The sequence below is a fragment of the Prunus avium genome, chromosome 6 (genome assembly GCF_965620075.1).
Source record: "Prunus avium chromosome 6, drPruAviu1.hap1.1, whole genome shotgun sequence".
NCBI lineage: Eukaryota > Viridiplantae > Streptophyta > Magnoliopsida > Rosales > Rosaceae > Prunus > Prunus avium.
The window spans coordinates 31,535,664-31,553,642 of record NC_142289.1 but is presented as its reverse complement, the minus strand read 5'-3'; the positions used below and the strand labels follow the sequence as shown (position 1 = coordinate 31,553,642).

The following is a 17,979-nucleotide window of genomic DNA, read 5'->3' as shown; positions in this document are numbered from 1 at the left end:
GACTGTAGGTGACATTTTGTGTGCAGAATTGATCATATGTTGATATTTTTCATTTATTACTTTTTAAAAGACTTCTCACTATTGAATCACCAGACTGATCATGGGCAGAAATTGATAACAACTAAAAATGATTTGAAGTTCCATATCAATTGAGCAGGATGACAATCTTCTCACTGAAATTAGAATGAAAACAAACGAAACTGAATCGAAGAATTAATGAGCACTAATGAATGAGAAAAAGAAAAAAGCCATCTTTACAAAGGTGGAAAATCAATCCTAATGATATCTACAGAGTCATCATGCCTTGTTCCCAATGTCAAATTTTGATTGAATAAAAGAATGACTTCTACTTGTATCTCTAGCTGCCCTGATTTCCAATGTTATGTTTTATATATGTTCGATTCAACAACATGGCCACCTTCCATGTCAAGCTATATCTTGTCGTTGAACTTGAGAATGAATTGGGATACAATAATAATCATGATGGTTTCGCTAAAACCGACTTAGAGGCATCAAGATGATTAAGGCGGCAGGTTCCGAGAAGATACTCCGGCAGTTCTTCTGGCGTATTTGCCTGGGCAAGAAACATTGAGAGTCAAGCATGTAAATGGAACCAGTCAGTCATCAAAGAAAGTTGATTATTCTAAAGCAAGATGATTTTTTTCGTTTGTTACTTCACTTTTTAGCAAACTCATCACTTTGCATATGAGCTTTTTGCCCGCACAGGATATTAATGTGCAAAGGGATATCTTTAGAAATGAAACAAACTGGAGTATTAATTGTTACAATGTGATGAACTAGATGCTTACCTGTATCAAAAATGCCATCTCAATGACCAGATTGTTTAGGTACCCAAGGACAAGACTAACCACGCCCCTTGCAACAGTGGACGACCCAATGTCAACACCAAGCTGAATGATAGCCAAATATTTCAGAATTAGTTATACAATGAAAAATCTACACAAAAACGGGAGATGTAAACATATGAACCCCATCCCCCACACGCACCCCAAGTAAAAGAAAGGGCCCCTCTTGCATCATTCTATATCCAAGGGGATTAATATGTGGGGTCATTTCAAGAATCCAAGTAACAATTTTTAATGTACATCCATAACAATATCTTCAAATTTACATACCTCCAAGTAGTTCTTCCCATGGAAATAATTAATTTCAAGTGCTTGACCAATGAGGCATGCTTTCTTTCCCACACTCTGCTTAACAATCCATGAACCCTGGGGACAGAAGAATCATCTCATGAACACATAATATCAAAATCAGGATTCTTTTATGAAGAATGAAAGTACACTGTTTTTTAAGTAAAGATAAAACTTAGATGAATGGCGGTGCATTTGTTTCACAGATCAAAAGATTTTATCTCAGATTCAAGATCATTGCAGGCCCTACGACCAAATGATTGAACACATAACTTAAAAGATATAAACAATTTACGTAGACAGGAATAAATGGGATGATTAATGTTAATATCCTGGTTTCAGGATGACAATAAACAAGCAACAAATCAAACTTAGAAAGAAAAAAATAATAATTGGAAAAAGATAGGATGCATATTCCTATTCAGCAGAAATATAGTTAAACAGAAACAGAAAGGGGGGAGAGGGGGTGGGGTGGTGGAGAGAGAGGGAGGTTAAATGTTGTGTGGAGGAGATAAAGAATGAGTGTTCCATTCCAACTGGATTGCAACTGTCCTTACATGTACTAACCTTAGATATGTATGGTATGAGCTTAAACCTTGAATTTCTATATGCATCATCCCCCTTGATAAAACTCTCTAACAACGGTGCATCTTCAACTGGAGAATTCATCATATAGTATAGCGCTAGGCTATATGTGGTTGAACCTGGGACCTGATTCACATAGATAATGTGGTAATTATTGACAAGCAATAACATGCAAAAACTATTAGAAAAGTCACGGAAGACTGGATTCACCTGAATGTTCACAATGAAGAAGAATTCTTGCCCACCCTGCGCTGCATATTTCTGCAGAACAAAAGCTTGTAAAATTTTGGAAATTACAGCCATCTTTGTGCCAATTCAATGATATCAATAAACCTCATAAGTGATAGGTGGCCAGGAAAAATTTTAGTGACAAGGAAATCAAATTTTCAGTTAATTAATGACCTGAACAATGCTTCCTGGACGGCCTCCAAGATCATCTTCACGCTTGTCAGATCTTAGCCAATCCGCGGCCACCATTTGCATCAACGTGCCCTTTGCCTTAACCTGAAAATTGGGGAGGAAACAAAAGCAACAAAAAGAGAAAGTAAGGACAGGAACACAACTCCAACTCCAACTGTTCTTGAAGTATCAATAACATTCAAGAAGAATAAGAAAAAGAACATGTAAAGAGATCAGGATTAGAAATTCCTAGCAACTATTATAGGAAATTATTTTTAATGAAACTTTATCTTTATTTGGGAAGGTGGTGGCAAAACACTAGTTTCACATTTACAATGAGCTAGAAAAGATACTGATATTGGAAAAAATTATGACAATGGACGCATCAAAACCAGTTATCACAAAACAACACAATCAGGATTCCAAGAACACGACATCCGAAATGAGCGATTAAAACTTCAAAGGATACACAATCATATGCTTGACTGCAAACTATTTTATAATCTCAATCTTTGGGTACAATGAGCACAATTGGAACATGTAACAAACTTTTTTTCTAAAAGCACTCATGCTAGACAACAACATCACTAAGACATTTCTGTTCAAACCTTCTTATTGTCTTCCAGATAATTTTTTCCCCGAATTAGAAAAGTAGAAGGATCTGATGCAGTCCAACTGCAAGCCAAATTACAAGTTGAATCTTTTGGAAGAGTGGAACCGTAGTAGCATGACATATTGTCTTCCCTCGCCATCTCTTGGAGGTCCACATAGCCCCTCTTCTGAACTGCAGCACATAATCACTAGCCATCATTAAATCATAACTACATCAAGAATACCAGTTAGAAACCCATAAATATTATTAAACATCCATACTAACCTGCAAGATCATGCAATCTTTTCACAAAACCGGCAGCCGTTGATAACTTTGGATGATGCATGTCCTGCAACTCAAACGATGTAATCAGAGCCAAGTTAGAAACTGTTAGATTATAAGATAATTGTTGGTCCACATCCTAACCGCTTAAGAAAACTAACAAACTTTATCATGGTACCAAAGCAGAAGATCCTGAGTTCAAATTCCTGCAATTGCAGCCTCCCAAAATAAGTTGAATTCCACATGTGAGGAGTAGTGGCAGAATATTAAATAATCATGTGTCCACATCCTAAAGACTTTAAATTTTGGGAATAGAAGTAAACCAAAAAACTTTTTAAAATATAAATAAATAAATAAAAGGCTACAATGTAAACTTTTAGTAGTTAAACAAAAAAAGACATGAGCAATAAATTACAAAAGTGAAGTAGTTAAGCAGGTCAAAATTTCTGCTATAAGTGCAATGCGAATGCATAGTGGGCTGAAGTATGTGAAACTGTGTAAAGAGGGAACCCAATAAAAGTTTAGCCAAGCTAAAACATTGAAAGAAAGAATACACAAAGAACTGCATCCACTCACATGAGATTTACACAAACACATACATGCATGTGAGAGGGAGAGAAAGAGGGAGAAAAAAGGGGGAGCCGGGGGTTGTGTGGAAACCACAAGAACCACCCAGAAACTAGAAAAATTCTACGAGTCTACTGTAAATTATGTTATGCAACCACCTAACGGAGCATAAAAGTGAAATAATTGTCAATCTTTATCACAAATTTAAACTCACAACATTACCTGGGAGTACATTTCAGAGCCAAAATCAGGAGTCCAGTCCGTTTCTGATTGATCGCTGTATGGTGGTTCTGGAACATCAAAGAATTCATCGGAAGCATCATTCAGACTTATAAGGCTAGCATGTTCAGAAGGTGATTTTTCCACTTCTTCAGCTATATTTTCCTTAGTCCTCTCATTCCCAGTTGGTGTTGGAACATCAGCCTCACCATCCCCTTCATTCTGATGCAACCTAAAATTTCTCCTTAGTTCTCCTGATGAAAATTCTGAGGAAGAATAATTTCCTAGTTTTGCTCTGAACAATTCTCGTAGTGCTACAATTACACAAATGAAAAGTAAAAATAAATTCTTTTGATTGACCGAGTACGAGTGGATATCAAAATCATGTGAAAAAAAATATACATAGAAAGCTCTATCAATCAACAGTATAAGACTACCAGCAACTCTCCCTAGCATTTTGATGGTCATAGATCGAGCTGAAGAAGTTTGCAGATAAGATTTCCAGAATTTCCAATCAATCGCAAGCATGTGCTTCACAACTGATTGTTTCCCTTGGTTCACAGGTGATATAACATATCCTCCACCTGCAAGAGAGTGATAAATGTCTCAAAATCTTCTATTATTAACTTTCAACTTATGCACCTCCCGCATTAGAGATCCAATAAGCTATTACCACTAGAATTAACGATTAAATGTTAAACAGGCAGTTGCATGCAGTTACTCTAACAGGCAGTGCAAGGAAAATATAGTTTTGCCAACTTTGGAGGCATCACAACCATGAAAATTGTATGCCATACCACCAATGTTCTAATACTACCATGCTGATGCTGCATCAAGTTCAACAGACGCACACACACTCTTGTGGGCACACACACATGCAATTACATAGAACAAATGAATACACCGATGCACTTTACTCATATTATCAAAGGTTCAAGCTACAGACAACTATCCTATATTAAACACTTCTTGTAAAGCCTAGGAGATTTATAAAATTTTCAATTTCTAAGCATACATTACTTTTAAGGCAGGCACGGACGTAGCCTTTCTGAGGTGGACACTTCTTATGAAACACAGAATGGTACAAAATAACTGTGACAGAAGAAACCAAAGGAAGTCAGTTTGTGCATAAATACATTTTCTATTAAATGCAAATATAAAAAACAAAAAATTTCCTCCATTTTAATACTACCATATGTCCCGTCATCTTCTCTTCTCCAATAACGCCGCAACAAGAGATCTCTCCGCTTCATTCCCCTGCAAAATATGATATGTTGATTGTATAAGACAACCATACAAAAGATATTTAGACAACTGCCACAGAACATAATTCGAAATCATTATAGGCCAGGGCCTGACCATGGTAACCAATCGCTATATAACTGCTTGTGAATGATATCAGTATGACCATCAAGGTGTTCGACCACATTGCCCTTATAGAAACAAAAGTCCCATCTACAACAGAATTTGTCAAAGTTAATTTTAGTTACAAACAAGCTTCATACATGACAATTTAGATAATTGTGGATGCAAGTGTAATGCAGATATGCATCAAGAGGAGCAAATACAAAACAAAAGGCAGAATGCAGGTAATATAGAAGGCTAAGGAGTTATGATGTAAGCCTAGACACTTTCTGCACAACAGGATGGTATCTTAGGGTTTCTACTATTACCATACTTATGGTTGAATTTAATTAAAAACTTTGAACTTCCATATTAGGTTTGTATTGGGGTTTCCATATTTGGATTTGTATGGCCTCAATAAATAGACCTCATTGTCATTGTGCTGGACAGTTTTTGAGCATTGACAATTTCAAACGATTATTGTTTCAGTTTGATCTCTATCTTCCTAGGATTTCTTCTCTTTAGCTTAACTTTTTCATCCTTCTACTCCCACAGTCTACATAAAGTTCTCAGCAAACTTACTCTGATCTCGAGGGACCAAGGGACATAAGTGTCTGGAAAATGGCTTCGGAAGTTCCATCAACCACACCCACAGCCATGATCGCAGGATGATCGTCCCACTGCTCATGATAGGAACATAGTCAATAATACGAATGCCTTTCTTACAACCAATTAGATGGTCAAAATTAAACCTACCAACCTTCCCATGAGAATCCCTGTCTTTGGCTTCTTTAAATAGTCGTAGACCTGCATAATAGCAATAAAGTTCAACATGCGGTTTCATAACCTCCTCAAAATGCACAAAGTAGGAATAACTCTCACCATTCTGACAACCAAAGATTGTCCAAGGTGAAGGAGCAATTACATCAGATGTCACAGCATCTGTTTGTGTAGAAGAACAAAGACTCCAGTCTACAGAATTGATTCGACTTCTCCTACTAGATCCACCTAATCTGCGTGCATGAATACTTTAAAGTACCCATACAATAATAGGAAACAAGAATAAAGAATCATATCAGAGCCAAAAACATAAACCATAACCCACAACCAGTTTATTACCCAAGCTGCCAAGCATTGTTAAACAAAGTTACTTCCAAATTAAAAAATTCACACCAATATACCTAAAGGACTGCCATATGTTATTGGAACAATCCACAAAATTATCCCCAAGATCTGGACCACCCTGCACATATGCATAGGCATTAAATTCATATTTAGCATAACCGTCTGGAATAGATTCAGAAAACTGAGCATTTTAGACCTTTAAAGCCAATTCCTGAAAGGAATGAATCCATCTTGCTGCTTCTTCTGGACTGCTTGCTCCCAACTATGAAAATAAAGTTACATTATTTTGACATTAACTTGTAACAGAAACAAATTTTTGAGGAAATAGTTACCACACCTTAAGTTGATCATTGTGATTTGATGTATTATACAGTGTGAATATGAAGAATACCTACAAGTTGCACAAACAACAGTTACTAAATACATATCACAGCCACTAAAATCAGAAAACATGAACAAATGGGCACATTGCTGAAGTAGGACACTCTATAACAACTCAATACTTTTCTTTGAATGCTCTCACGTCCATTGTCTGTAACTCGAATGCAAGAGTCTATGATAGCGCTTCTTACAGGATCCTGATACACAGAAAAGAGGAAAACATTAAGGTTCTTATTTGTACTTATACCTACCTAATAGTGTTGTAATCTGTAAAATAAAGTGACAGAAACAAAGTTGCCACTCAGAATGTCTGTAAGCCAAATTATTACTCAAGCTTCCTCATTCAGCTTGTGTTAAAATAAAAATAATCAAAGACACTAGTTATTCATGTTTCTTGAATTAATTACGGACACAACTTGTGCTAAAGAACAAAAGATGATGGATAATAAATGAAAAACTCAAAAAAAAGAAAAATCAAATGAAAAGGACAGTATAAAACCATAATACATAATTCTTTGCACAAATTTCTAAAAGTAGGATTCAAACGGCCAACTTCAAACAAAGACATCTCCAACTTCTGCAAGCCATGACAAAAGCATTTCCAAGGAAAGAAAAGGGAAAAAGCAACTGAGCCAGCCACAAAAGGGACACATTTACCTTAGACAAGGTCCTGCAAGATTCTATAGATTTTTCTTCTCACTTTATTATTTTCAATCCAATCTTTTACAGGAAAATATTTTCCTCGTAATTAATAACAAACTCATGTAGGTTTTTTTTCTAAATATATCCATAGTTGCAAATGACATGTAAATTTTTTTGCAGGGGGACCAAGGGGAAACTAGCAATCCTACTAGTTACTGCATCAAACAAGCTGCAATTAACCCACAAGGTAACATTTGGAAAACTGAAATGTAGATTCAATATATGCCATCCTCAAAAGTTTCTTCGTTAAAGTAGTTAATGGAATAAGAAACTCAAATAATCACTATCATCCTCACAGTTTGAAGCCCTCCCAAGATGTAAATACATTTTAACACTCTTCAACTATCTCGGATGCTCATATAATCAACTGCGCATGCATCTTGCTCATTCTAAAGCAGTTTTCAGTATGTGTACACACTATAGGCACACACACACGCACACGCACATACAAAACAACAATTTGAATTGAAGTTTTCCCACAATCAATACAAAGATAATGATCCCATGGAAATTAAGGAAAAATACAGATCATTCTTCAACAAAAGTGAGAAAGATACATTATATTTTGATGGATCCCAGAAACTCAATAAGCAAACCTCTGATACCATTATACTAATATAATTACCATCTAAGAGATCAAATAAATGCTCAAACCCCAAAACTCACCCAATTACTTCAAAAAGGGGGAAAGAAAAACAGACTTCCAAATAAATTTCATCAGCGGTTTACTGTTTTTAGTTATTTATTTTATGGAAAGCAGCATTAGCTCATTGAAATGAACAAAAATGGAAAGTCAGTAGGGCATGAACCTCATTGTTAGAAACAGGAACTGATTTGAAGCTTTTGAGAAGGTGACCTTCAAGAACAAAGTAGCGTTTGCGCGAGTACTGTAGCCCAATCCGATTAGAACGAACAAGATAAAGCCAACCCTCCATTCTTTGATCAGTTTGCGACATACCCATTTCGCAAAACCTCTATTATCAACAAACCCACCTCTGTAATTCGCTCACTTCTCAGTACCTCAACATCCATGCATAGCTGGGCCCCGATTATATGTGTGGCTCGTACCCCTTGGTTCCTTTTAATGGCAGAGTGGAAATAAATATTGAAATGCGGATGAGATAACGGAATGGCGATCCTCTGAACTCAACCCACCCAGCTATTGAATACAGAGAATCATGGCGTTCATCTTTGGAATTGTAGGTGGGATTCCCTCCCTCTCTCTCTGTTTCTCTTTGTTAAAGCAACTGAATGAGTGCATATAAGAGACAAAGATTGCCAGGCATTTACTATGTCGGAATTACTGTTTTACCCCTGGGTTGAATGGACTGAAAACCCAAAACTGACTCTGATACTTTTCTTGTGTATTTTTCCGCTCAAAAAGTGGAAATTTGTTTTTTTAAAATATTTCTCCTCTTGCATTTTGGTTTAACGAATTCCAAGCTATTTGCATAAAAAGAAATTATATGTTTGAAATAATACAATCCTCCAAACTACCGTGTATAAAATAGAAAGATATATAATGTTGAAACATCAAACATAATCAGCTATGGGGACAACAAGTTTTTATTACTAGAAAGAGTACATCGGAGTAAAGCCTTTCTCCAACAACTATCCTTAACTAGAGTATCTCGAATTAAATTAGGAGACTTTGCTCGCAATATGCATGAAAAATCTGATGTTCCTGCCAGTGTTTCAACTACTCTTTAGCATCTCATGAAAAATAGAATCTATTTGCTCGCAATAAAAGGGTTTTCTCACACCGCCTTCGAAGTTTTCATTAAATTTCATCATTGATCTACCATATACACGCATTTTTGGACTGTCTCCCTTAATTCTCCTATTTGATAACAAACTTAGATTTTTTAAAAGGCATTTCTTAAAATTTATGTACTCTTTTTATATTTCACATTGGGAATTTTTTTTTTTAGGGGAATGCTACTTACATTCTTCTTTGTACCTTCCTCTTTTACCTTCTACTATTATGCTTTCATCTTGCAATGTGATTTGATGATCAGGATAGTCTGCATTTTAGACCACCATTAAAAGATCATCTCACTCAAAAAAATCAATCAAATAGGAAATTATTTAGTCATCTAAATGTTATAAGATAAATAGACGAACCTAATGTTTTGATAAAACACTGAATTATCACATTTTTAATCAAATCACTAAACGATTTTCAACTTGGTTGATTATTTTAAGGAACAATTCGTAAATGATGTTTCAAAAATGAATGGTTTCAATTATTATACATCATTGTAGTATGGGAAGAAGGAAGAAAGCAAAACAGAAAGTTACAAAGGGAATGTATATATAGTATTATTGACTTTTGAAAAGCAAGAAAGGATTCATGTGAGAGAAATTAAATCATAAAATTAACACTAGTCTTTATTTAATTTTGATGATAAAAGATTACATAAGTTACTAATGATTTGTATAAAAGTCAATGTCAGCAAAATATTTTGCACATATTGTCACGTAAGAGAAAGGTGCGAGAGAATATTCTTCGATTAACCCAAAAAAAAAAAAAAAAGCTGCACAAAGGATAAAAAAGAAGAAGAAAAAAGTTAAGCATATATTTTAACCTATGAAACGAATCTCTTGAATTTGACCGTAATTATGTTGTGGATCAAATTTAAATAAGTGTCTTTTCTTTACCTCATTCAAAAACCAAGTTACTTACCCAAGGGGTTCGGTATAGCGGAAATCCTAACTAGTCCTGTAAATTGAACGAATGTTAGCTGGATACTATGTGAGGTCCAGTGTTCGAAACTCAAGCTTGTGAAAAACACCTCTTGGGGAGAGCTACATCAATTTGTTTATTCTAAATAAATCAATATGTTTTTATTAAATTCAGTTATTGCACCAATTAATAAATCTGTTTAAGCTATAAATAAAAATAAAAATAAAAAAACTTTTGCAACATTTGTTAAAATAAATAAATAAATAAATTATGGATATGTCATTTGCTAAAGATTTTAGCCAAGATATTTGTGAAATCAGTTGCTTATAAAATCTGCCCTTATCCGTTACCTTAAGAAAACAACAATATGTATGACTTTGTTTTTAATCTGAACCCATTTTTCTTTGTTAGGTAAGATTTCTGGATAAGGAATGTGTATTAAAACAGAACAACAAAACACAAACCCACATATAATTTTCCAATTATCTCGAAAGTTGTGTTAATCTTTCAAAGCCACATATAATTAAATGAATAATATTATATGTATATGTAAAGGTTGAAATATATCAATTTCAGAACTTGTTCAAATAAGTATTCAGAATATGAATAGCTAATCAAATTAAACCCAACGGCTGCTAGTAATTTCCGTGAAAAGTATATCTATGTTGATGTCAATGTGACTGCTCCGAATTTGAAGGATACTGCTTTAATGATAAATATGCAAGTCATGTGTGAAGATGTATATATAGATAGATTAACAGATGTTTTTTTAGCTCTTTATAAATAAGCGCATTTGAACGAAACTCGTAACTTTTCTAACATCGAGACATTGAGAATAGAAATATCATTAAATCAAATGTTAGTTGATTTTAACCATTTCTTGTTTTATTGCAAAGACAACACAAAAGTATGAGAACTATTCTTTACTTTCTGTTCGATCATTTACATTAGAAGGCACGCTATATGTTCATTCAATTTGTTTTTGGTTGGCCAATAATTTTTTCGTTTTTAGAGGGTGGCTTTATATGATTTAAGCATGCAGCCAAGCCAGTCCACATCGGAAAACACCAAAATAAATTTCTCCAAATTCTAATTCTATGAAAACGACAAACACCTCTCTCTCTCTCATGTTCTCCTTTTACCATAGAGATAGCGAGGAGGAGAGACATAGGCAATCCAGTCTTTTTCAGAAAAATAATTACAGAGCCGCTTTTCTTTTCTACATCATCTTCCGCATTTGAAAAGCTATGAAATTGTTGCTTCGCATGCATGTACAATCAAACTCATCGTCCACGATGCACTTCTTTTGGTCGCAAAAGATGATATGCATGCAAAAGGAAACAACATTAATACTGCAGCCGACCGAAAAAGACATTAAAATTGCATGCATCAATTATTTCAAATTCAAACTGTTCCCTTTAAAGGTGTTAAAGGACCACTTCAGATCTTTATATACATTCGATATAAATTTATTAATCATGTAGCTGCATTGCATGTATAAATATTAACATCCTAAAGCTCTCTCTTATTTACCTCTCTCGAGCTCAAAGTCCTTTAACCAAAAGGTGAAGCTAGCTTTATGTGCTGCTACCTCTCTAAGTATGTACCATTAACTCTCGCATATATAGTGCGAGATAACGAATAACATCTAATACGATAAAAATTTACGTTTTGTAAGTTAGTTATACACGTTCTTTTCAATGAAGAAATTATAAAAACATCTCCAACAGCCTCTTTAACAGCTTTGGAATTTTGTTCCCTCTTATAAAATAGCTAGCCTTTTGAACCTACCTTTGTCATTGAGCTGTGGTAGGCGCTGCACTAGCTGTGCACAGCTAATTTCCATGATAGATGTTGCATAGGTGCATACGCTAACATCCTTTTGTCATTAATGTTAGGTTATGAATTTTGATGAGAAAGCTTTGCTATTTAATTGGTTTAATCAATTATGGATCAATAATGCTAGAGGAGATACCAACTTTTAGATACAAATTGAGGTACATATTAATTTTTTATTTCTATAGCGTCTATAAAATAATGTAACATCAAATCTTTGAGCTATGAATTCATGAGTTGTTGAGAAAATAACATCAAATTCAATGGCGTATGCAAGCTTCTTGAGAACATGACATCAAATTCATGCATCTGGCTAGCAACAATTGCATGCCAACTAACTTTGGAGCTTCTTTTTGCCCCATTAATGTCTGAAAAAATGTTCGCAACGTGAATGGGTACATGGATAGAGAGAGCAGGCTTGATGTTTTAGGGAAAACAAACGTCTTCGTTTTTGTGCACACGCCATGATTTCCCGAATTGGGTAAACTGTAATAATACAGAATATTACACAATAATGTGATGAGTTTCAAACAACATTGGCAACTTTGGGGCAACCAATAAGTTAGCATTGTGCCGTGGTACTTTAAAGAAAAATAATAATAATCAGTTCCTTTTTTAAGGAAAATTATTGTGTGTGATGGAAACATATTGTGACATATTAATACATTAATGACACATATATTATAATTTATGGGGTTATCAATTCAGGTTTAGTTAGAGTTAGATATTAATGGATTATGACGCTAATATGCATGACACTTGGTTTAGTAGTATTTCTTTTTTCATTAACCTTTAGACATTTTTTAAGGCATGACTGTTTGCACCGTCACCTAATATTAGTAGTATTATAATATAGATGGACATCATAATTGATATGTTATGAATCTATTCTATATATCGATACATGTGTTATCCACTCATTTTTTTATAAAAATATAATAGTAATATAATTATTAAATAGACAGTATAAAAGCTTGAATTTGTTTAAACATGGAGAGCTTCTATTTACACTTAAAAAAATCATCCACCTTTCGCACTTTTTTGTATCTTTACACTTCAAAAAAAATGTCTTATATTAGCTAACATAAAGATATTGAGAACTTTTAAAATTGCTTTTTTTTTTTGCTATAACTTTCACAAACCCTAAACCAACGGCCGACATGTTGTATCATCAATGCTTTGATAAAGTGAGGTTTTTTTTTTTGGTTTTGCTGCAATAATTAGGCTGCACAACTTTCTGTCCTTTTCTTAAATTCTTTTATATTTACTCTATTAAAAATCAAATTCGAAATACCTCTTCTAGCACATGGAGGCTAAAAATTAGGAGTTATTGTAATGAGGGGGTCCTTAATAGCTGTTTAATTCAGTGTAAAGTTAGTATTAGACAGTTGGATTGAACCTCCTCATTATGACCCCTCAACATAGCCGCAAGAGCTGGCCAATGTCGAGCCTCAAACGGCTTTGGGTTACTCTTGGTGCAAGATAAAATCAATGGGCCAATTTGTGTATTCACAAATTAGTCCATTTTATGAAGAGTCTGAGCCCAATTATATAGTATACCAGCCCAATATACAAAAGGCTTCAATTAGGCAAGTACCAATTTCTCTATAAAGTTATATATATATAAAAGAATTATATAAAAAAAGGCTTCATAATTGAATTTGAAAATGGCATATTTATTTAATTCAAAGAATAAAAAACATTTTGTGGGATTTCTGACTCTAGTACTAGAGCACTTTACCCTTACACCCACAAGAAGATTTGAGTCTTTCTCCCCTCCACCTCTAAAAAACAAAAGAATGAAAAACATTTACACCCATCAAAATGTCTTGAAGACTGAAAATTCAGAGTGTAATGAACACATGAAAGATGAAACCATGATCAAAAGTTCCCTATCAATCAAACAAGAGAGTTCTTGGTTGATTTCTTAACCTCATGACCATCTTTATCTATACTCAAAAGTGGAATGCCATCCTTATCTTTAATCTGGGAGCCCAGAGAGAGATCACCTGCTTGCTTCTTTTTGTTCTCCTGTAAGCAGAAATATGAATACAATCCCATCCCAAAAATGGCAACCAGAATTCCAATTATGTTCCTGTGAGTGAAAGGGTCATGAAGTAATGTGTAGCCAAAGCCCAGAACAAGGCATGTCTTGAGGTGGCCTAGCACTTGATATGTGACAGGGGATGTCTTGCCAATTACTAGAAAGGTGCTGAAGTTCACAGACACAGCTATGAGGCATGAAAGTATGATGAAGACCTGCACATATACAATTGCTTGAAAGATTGAATCACATTCATATATGTACCATCTGACAATAGCATGTAATATACGCAGCTATGAGGCATATAATATACGCAGTGTAAATGTTTTCTTGTAATTAAGGTATTTAACATGTTATGTTGTTATTGCCAACTTTTCTGTTCTTTTGAAAATTGCGGATTGTTAACCTTAAGTGACACATGCATTGAACAAGAAGTCACATGATTAATGATATAGATTCACGGTTTGACAACATAACATGTCAGACTGTCTGATAAGAGAACATTATGTAGATGTGAAATTTTTTCTTGTTGATCAATCAAAACCATTAATTAGGTGGATGTTTGATCAAATGTAGGGTCAAAATGGTGATAATTAATTTGAAAACATAACATGCCCATATATATATATGATATATTAATGAATTGATAGATGAGGAAAAAGGGATTATACCAAGACTATGGAAGAGTATTTGTGGGCAAAGACATTTTGCTTGGTGAGGAACTGATCCACCAAAGGGCCTGACACAAAAAGAATAGCAGCTTGAAAAGGGGCTGACTGGTAGAGTAGCTGCGTAGAAGATACATTGAGCCTTTTCTGAATTGTGTTTGTTAGCTGAATTGGAAGCTTAGTTAAGGATCAACCTCTTGTACAATCAACTGAGCCAAATTACCTACCCAAAAGAGACTTGAAAACAGAAAGTAGTTGGGAAATAAATTAAGTGTAAAATCAATAAAATAAGGAAGGATACAATTTGGCCAACACAGGTTGTTATGATGGCTAGAAGAGAGAGAATGGTTCCAACAAAATTGAGCTGGAGGTCTGTCACAGAAGCAATCCCAACTCCAACAAGTAATAGGAATAGAGAAAATTTTATCTTCTGGCTGCAAGAAGTAGAGGATAAAAATGAAAAGAAAGGGTTACTGAATTTATTGACAAATAATTAAATTTAATATATTGTGCAATTTCCAGTTAAAGAAGCATTACCTAAATTGCTTTTTAAGGAAAAGAGTTTCCAATAACACAGTGAATGGTATAATTGCAAGCTTGGTCATCTGCAACAACAATAAGAATTCAAAATGTTATACAATTGCGTAGAACATATGACACGAGGTGAGACGTTACATGTACTATATTTACTGGTCCCTTATTAGAAAAGTAGAAAGAGTTTTTACGTGGAAGTTGTCTCATTTTCCAAAACGAACAAATAATAAATTGAGATAAATAATTACCTGGTAGAACCCAATGGAATTGAATCCCAGGCTCAAGTTGAGTAAACCAATTGAAATACCATTTAGAATGCCAAAGAGCATGACAGTCTTCATGTCAATCGACTTACTCTCGAAAAAATTGAGACGTTGTGCCGCATGAAGAGTGCAAAAAGTTACCATCAGATGCCAACTGGTAAGTGTTGTTGCTAAAACAATGATATAGACTTGTGTATAAATATTGTAGTAAAAGTTATAGAAATTAATCTTCGGAATTTTCAGAATTAATTTCTTACCAAATGGGAAGCCAAGATTGCTCATCAAAGCTTTGTTGCATATAACAATGGAGACAGATGATGCAACTGAAAGAAACAGTGCACCAATAACTCCCAATTGGAAGCCAGTCATTTCTCCCATGATGATCTTCAGTGATATATTTTCTATCAAAAAGGAAAAAAAAAAGATTAATAGAATATATTTTGTCCAAGCCATGCCAAATGCTACTTCCAAATAAAAATTAGATAACTAGTGATAAAAGAATTTAAAAGTATTAATAAGACTTGTCATATATAATATATAACATAACTTTGCCAGCTTATATGTTCTAAGTTTTTGTCCTACTAATAGCCCTTGAATCTCCATTCTGAATGGCTTAGAAGTGTCTGAGCTCTAAGCATTTGATCAAGGTTTCAATGTGCATCGTTTCTTAATTTGCTTGTAACTCATATATTTTTTTATACATACAAAATACAAAATGGTTTTTTCTATCATCCCTAACCCTCCACCATTTCCACCCCATGCAAGTCATGAAGCAATATGGAGAACTATAATGTTATCATACGAAAAATATACGATCGTCTGCACGTACGAATTACTCTACGATTAAAATCGAGAAAAAGATTAAAATTAAAGAAAAAAGAGATATATGGGAAGTACCTTTTCAATGAAATGGAAAAACCCAGTTGGGAGTTTAGTAGCCCTGAAACCTCACCAAGAAATGATCAACTTCTTGATGATCAAAATGTGCTACAACTCCATGCAAATCGCCACCAGCTCCGACTGGCAAGTTTGATGCAAACCGTGGCTTCAAAACTGATCGGTGGAGTTGGAAATATATGAGAGAACAAAAGATGGACCAAGTTTTGAGTTCTAAAAACTCAGGGAGGAAGAGAGCTAAGATAGAGAGAATAGTGTGGTGGCAATTATGATTGGCTTGGCTTGTTTGAGAATGTAAGGCTTTTGCGCCCCTTTTATTTTAGGTTGTTTTTGTGGTTGGTGCCAAACGGCGTTAATTTTTAGAGATTGTTTTGTTTGGATATTTTATTATTTATCACGTCGCTCCCTTCCTGATTTTCCAGAAGCAAGTTAACGGCAACTACAAGCAAACTTTGCAACAAGACAGTTAAATTCAAGTGACCGTTAAGATGGTACACTACAACCTCATATCAATTTAAATTACCAAAATCACCCCTTCCCACTTCTTGTTTTTTTCCCTAAATTTTGTCCACCATTTGTTTAATTTATGTCTTATGTATATACTTTTTTACATATACCATGATGATGAGTTGGAGCCACCGCGTTCTTGGTTAGTTATAAGTGATTTTGTACAAGTATAATGTCTTTTTCATCAATGCGATGGTAAAATTTGAACTTGGGACTTGTTTCAATATTGGTTTACGAAATATCCCTAAATTAAATAGCAACTTGGTGGGCAAAATATAGTTGGAATAAAAATCCACCTTTGCTCTTTAATTGAGTTGTGAGGTGTTGGCATGATGTAAATTCACAATCTACCATGGTCTATTCTTCTTTGACTTTTTTGGGTCAATAATTGATGCTGCACCTTAGTCAGTGATCCTTATAAGTCATGTATTTGGTGGGAGGAAAGGGTGTTTTAGTCAAATTTGATATTCTTTCATAAATTTGTTTGCACACCATAACTGTCATGGAAATATGAAATAAGTCTTGGTACACAAGCCAGGAAGGTGAGGTGAAACGTTTCTTTTATGAGGGTGAGGTTTCTGCAAATGCAAGCAAAATGGTTTGGCGCCCTCAACCTCAATTAGTAAGTTTGGTGAAAGAAGAAAACTTTAGTCTCACTCCAAATTTAAAAGAAATAAAAAGAATAAATTGGCCCATTGTTTTGTCGCCTTTTTATAGCACCCACCAGGCATAATGGAACAAACCCTAAATCCTAGAACAAAGGTCGATCTTTGAATTCTAAGCTAGGCTTGTAGGATCAGATATCACTTATACTTTTCAAGTAAAGATGATCGAGACAGGGTACGAATTAAAAAGGCAATGATTCATTTGATTGAGTAGTAGCAACTTTGTTGGAGGTCCTGAATTTAAATATCATGACCGATTGTTAATTATTAAAATAAAGTGTACGAATTAGAACTTTCTACAAACTTTTATTTACTCAAAAGAAACGAAAACCGTACCTTTGAAAATGTCGAATTGGGGTTCTTTTCTCATTCATTGTGCTCTGAAATCCAACAAAAGGAAGATATGAATGAAAAGAACCTCCAATCTGTCTTAGAAACAGTGGGCTCTTTTTAGTGTGTTTTTTTATGGGTTGATATAATTAGTGTAATCGAACCTCGAATCTATCTTAGAACAGATTGGCAAAAAAAA

General features: G+C 34.5%; 2 protein-coding genes across 3 annotated transcripts; both read right to left on the bottom strand.

Moving 5' to 3' along the window:
- Positions 1-201: 201 nt before the first annotated feature.
- Positions 202-8,598, bottom strand: LOC110772508 (Pleckstrin homology (PH) and lipid-binding START domains-containing protein). Of its 2 annotated transcripts, none has more exons than XM_021976944.2 (21): positions 8,160-8,598; positions 6,771-6,845; positions 6,605-6,658; positions 6,464-6,529; positions 6,324-6,385; positions 6,025-6,170; positions 5,903-5,949; positions 5,725-5,822; positions 5,158-5,253; positions 4,991-5,055; positions 4,819-4,890; positions 4,236-4,382; positions 3,802-4,112; positions 3,016-3,079; positions 2,747-2,922; positions 2,142-2,243; positions 1,950-2,000; positions 1,722-1,865; positions 1,137-1,232; positions 810-911; positions 202-574 (listed from the first exon to the last, which is right to left on the bottom strand). In XM_021976944.2, exons 1-21 carry the CDS (start codon positions 8,310-8,312, stop codon positions 479-481), a joined length of 2,223 nt encoding a protein of 740 aa, XP_021832636.2. In that variant the 5' UTR covers positions 8,313-8,598; the 3' UTR covers positions 202-478. The 2 variants fall into 2 exon arrangements, with proteins under 2 accessions (XP_021832636.2, XP_088111566.1); XM_088255440.1 differs by having other exon boundaries at positions 6,025-6,155.
- Positions 8,599-13,527: 4,929 nt separating this feature from the next.
- On the bottom strand, positions 13,528-16,597 carry LOC110772500 (Nucleotide/sugar transporter family protein). Its single transcript, XM_021976931.2, has 7 exons — positions 16,279-16,597; positions 15,639-15,782; positions 15,367-15,551; positions 15,122-15,189; positions 14,886-15,018; positions 14,588-14,749; positions 13,528-14,131 (listed from the first exon to the last, which is right to left on the bottom strand). The coding sequence occupies exons 2-7, from the start codon at positions 15,757-15,759 to the stop codon at positions 13,772-13,774; spliced, it is 1,029 nt and encodes a 342-aa protein (XP_021832623.1). The 5' UTR covers positions 15,760-15,782; positions 16,279-16,597; the 3' UTR covers positions 13,528-13,771.
- Between the last annotated feature and the right edge of the window lie 1,382 nt (positions 16,598-17,979).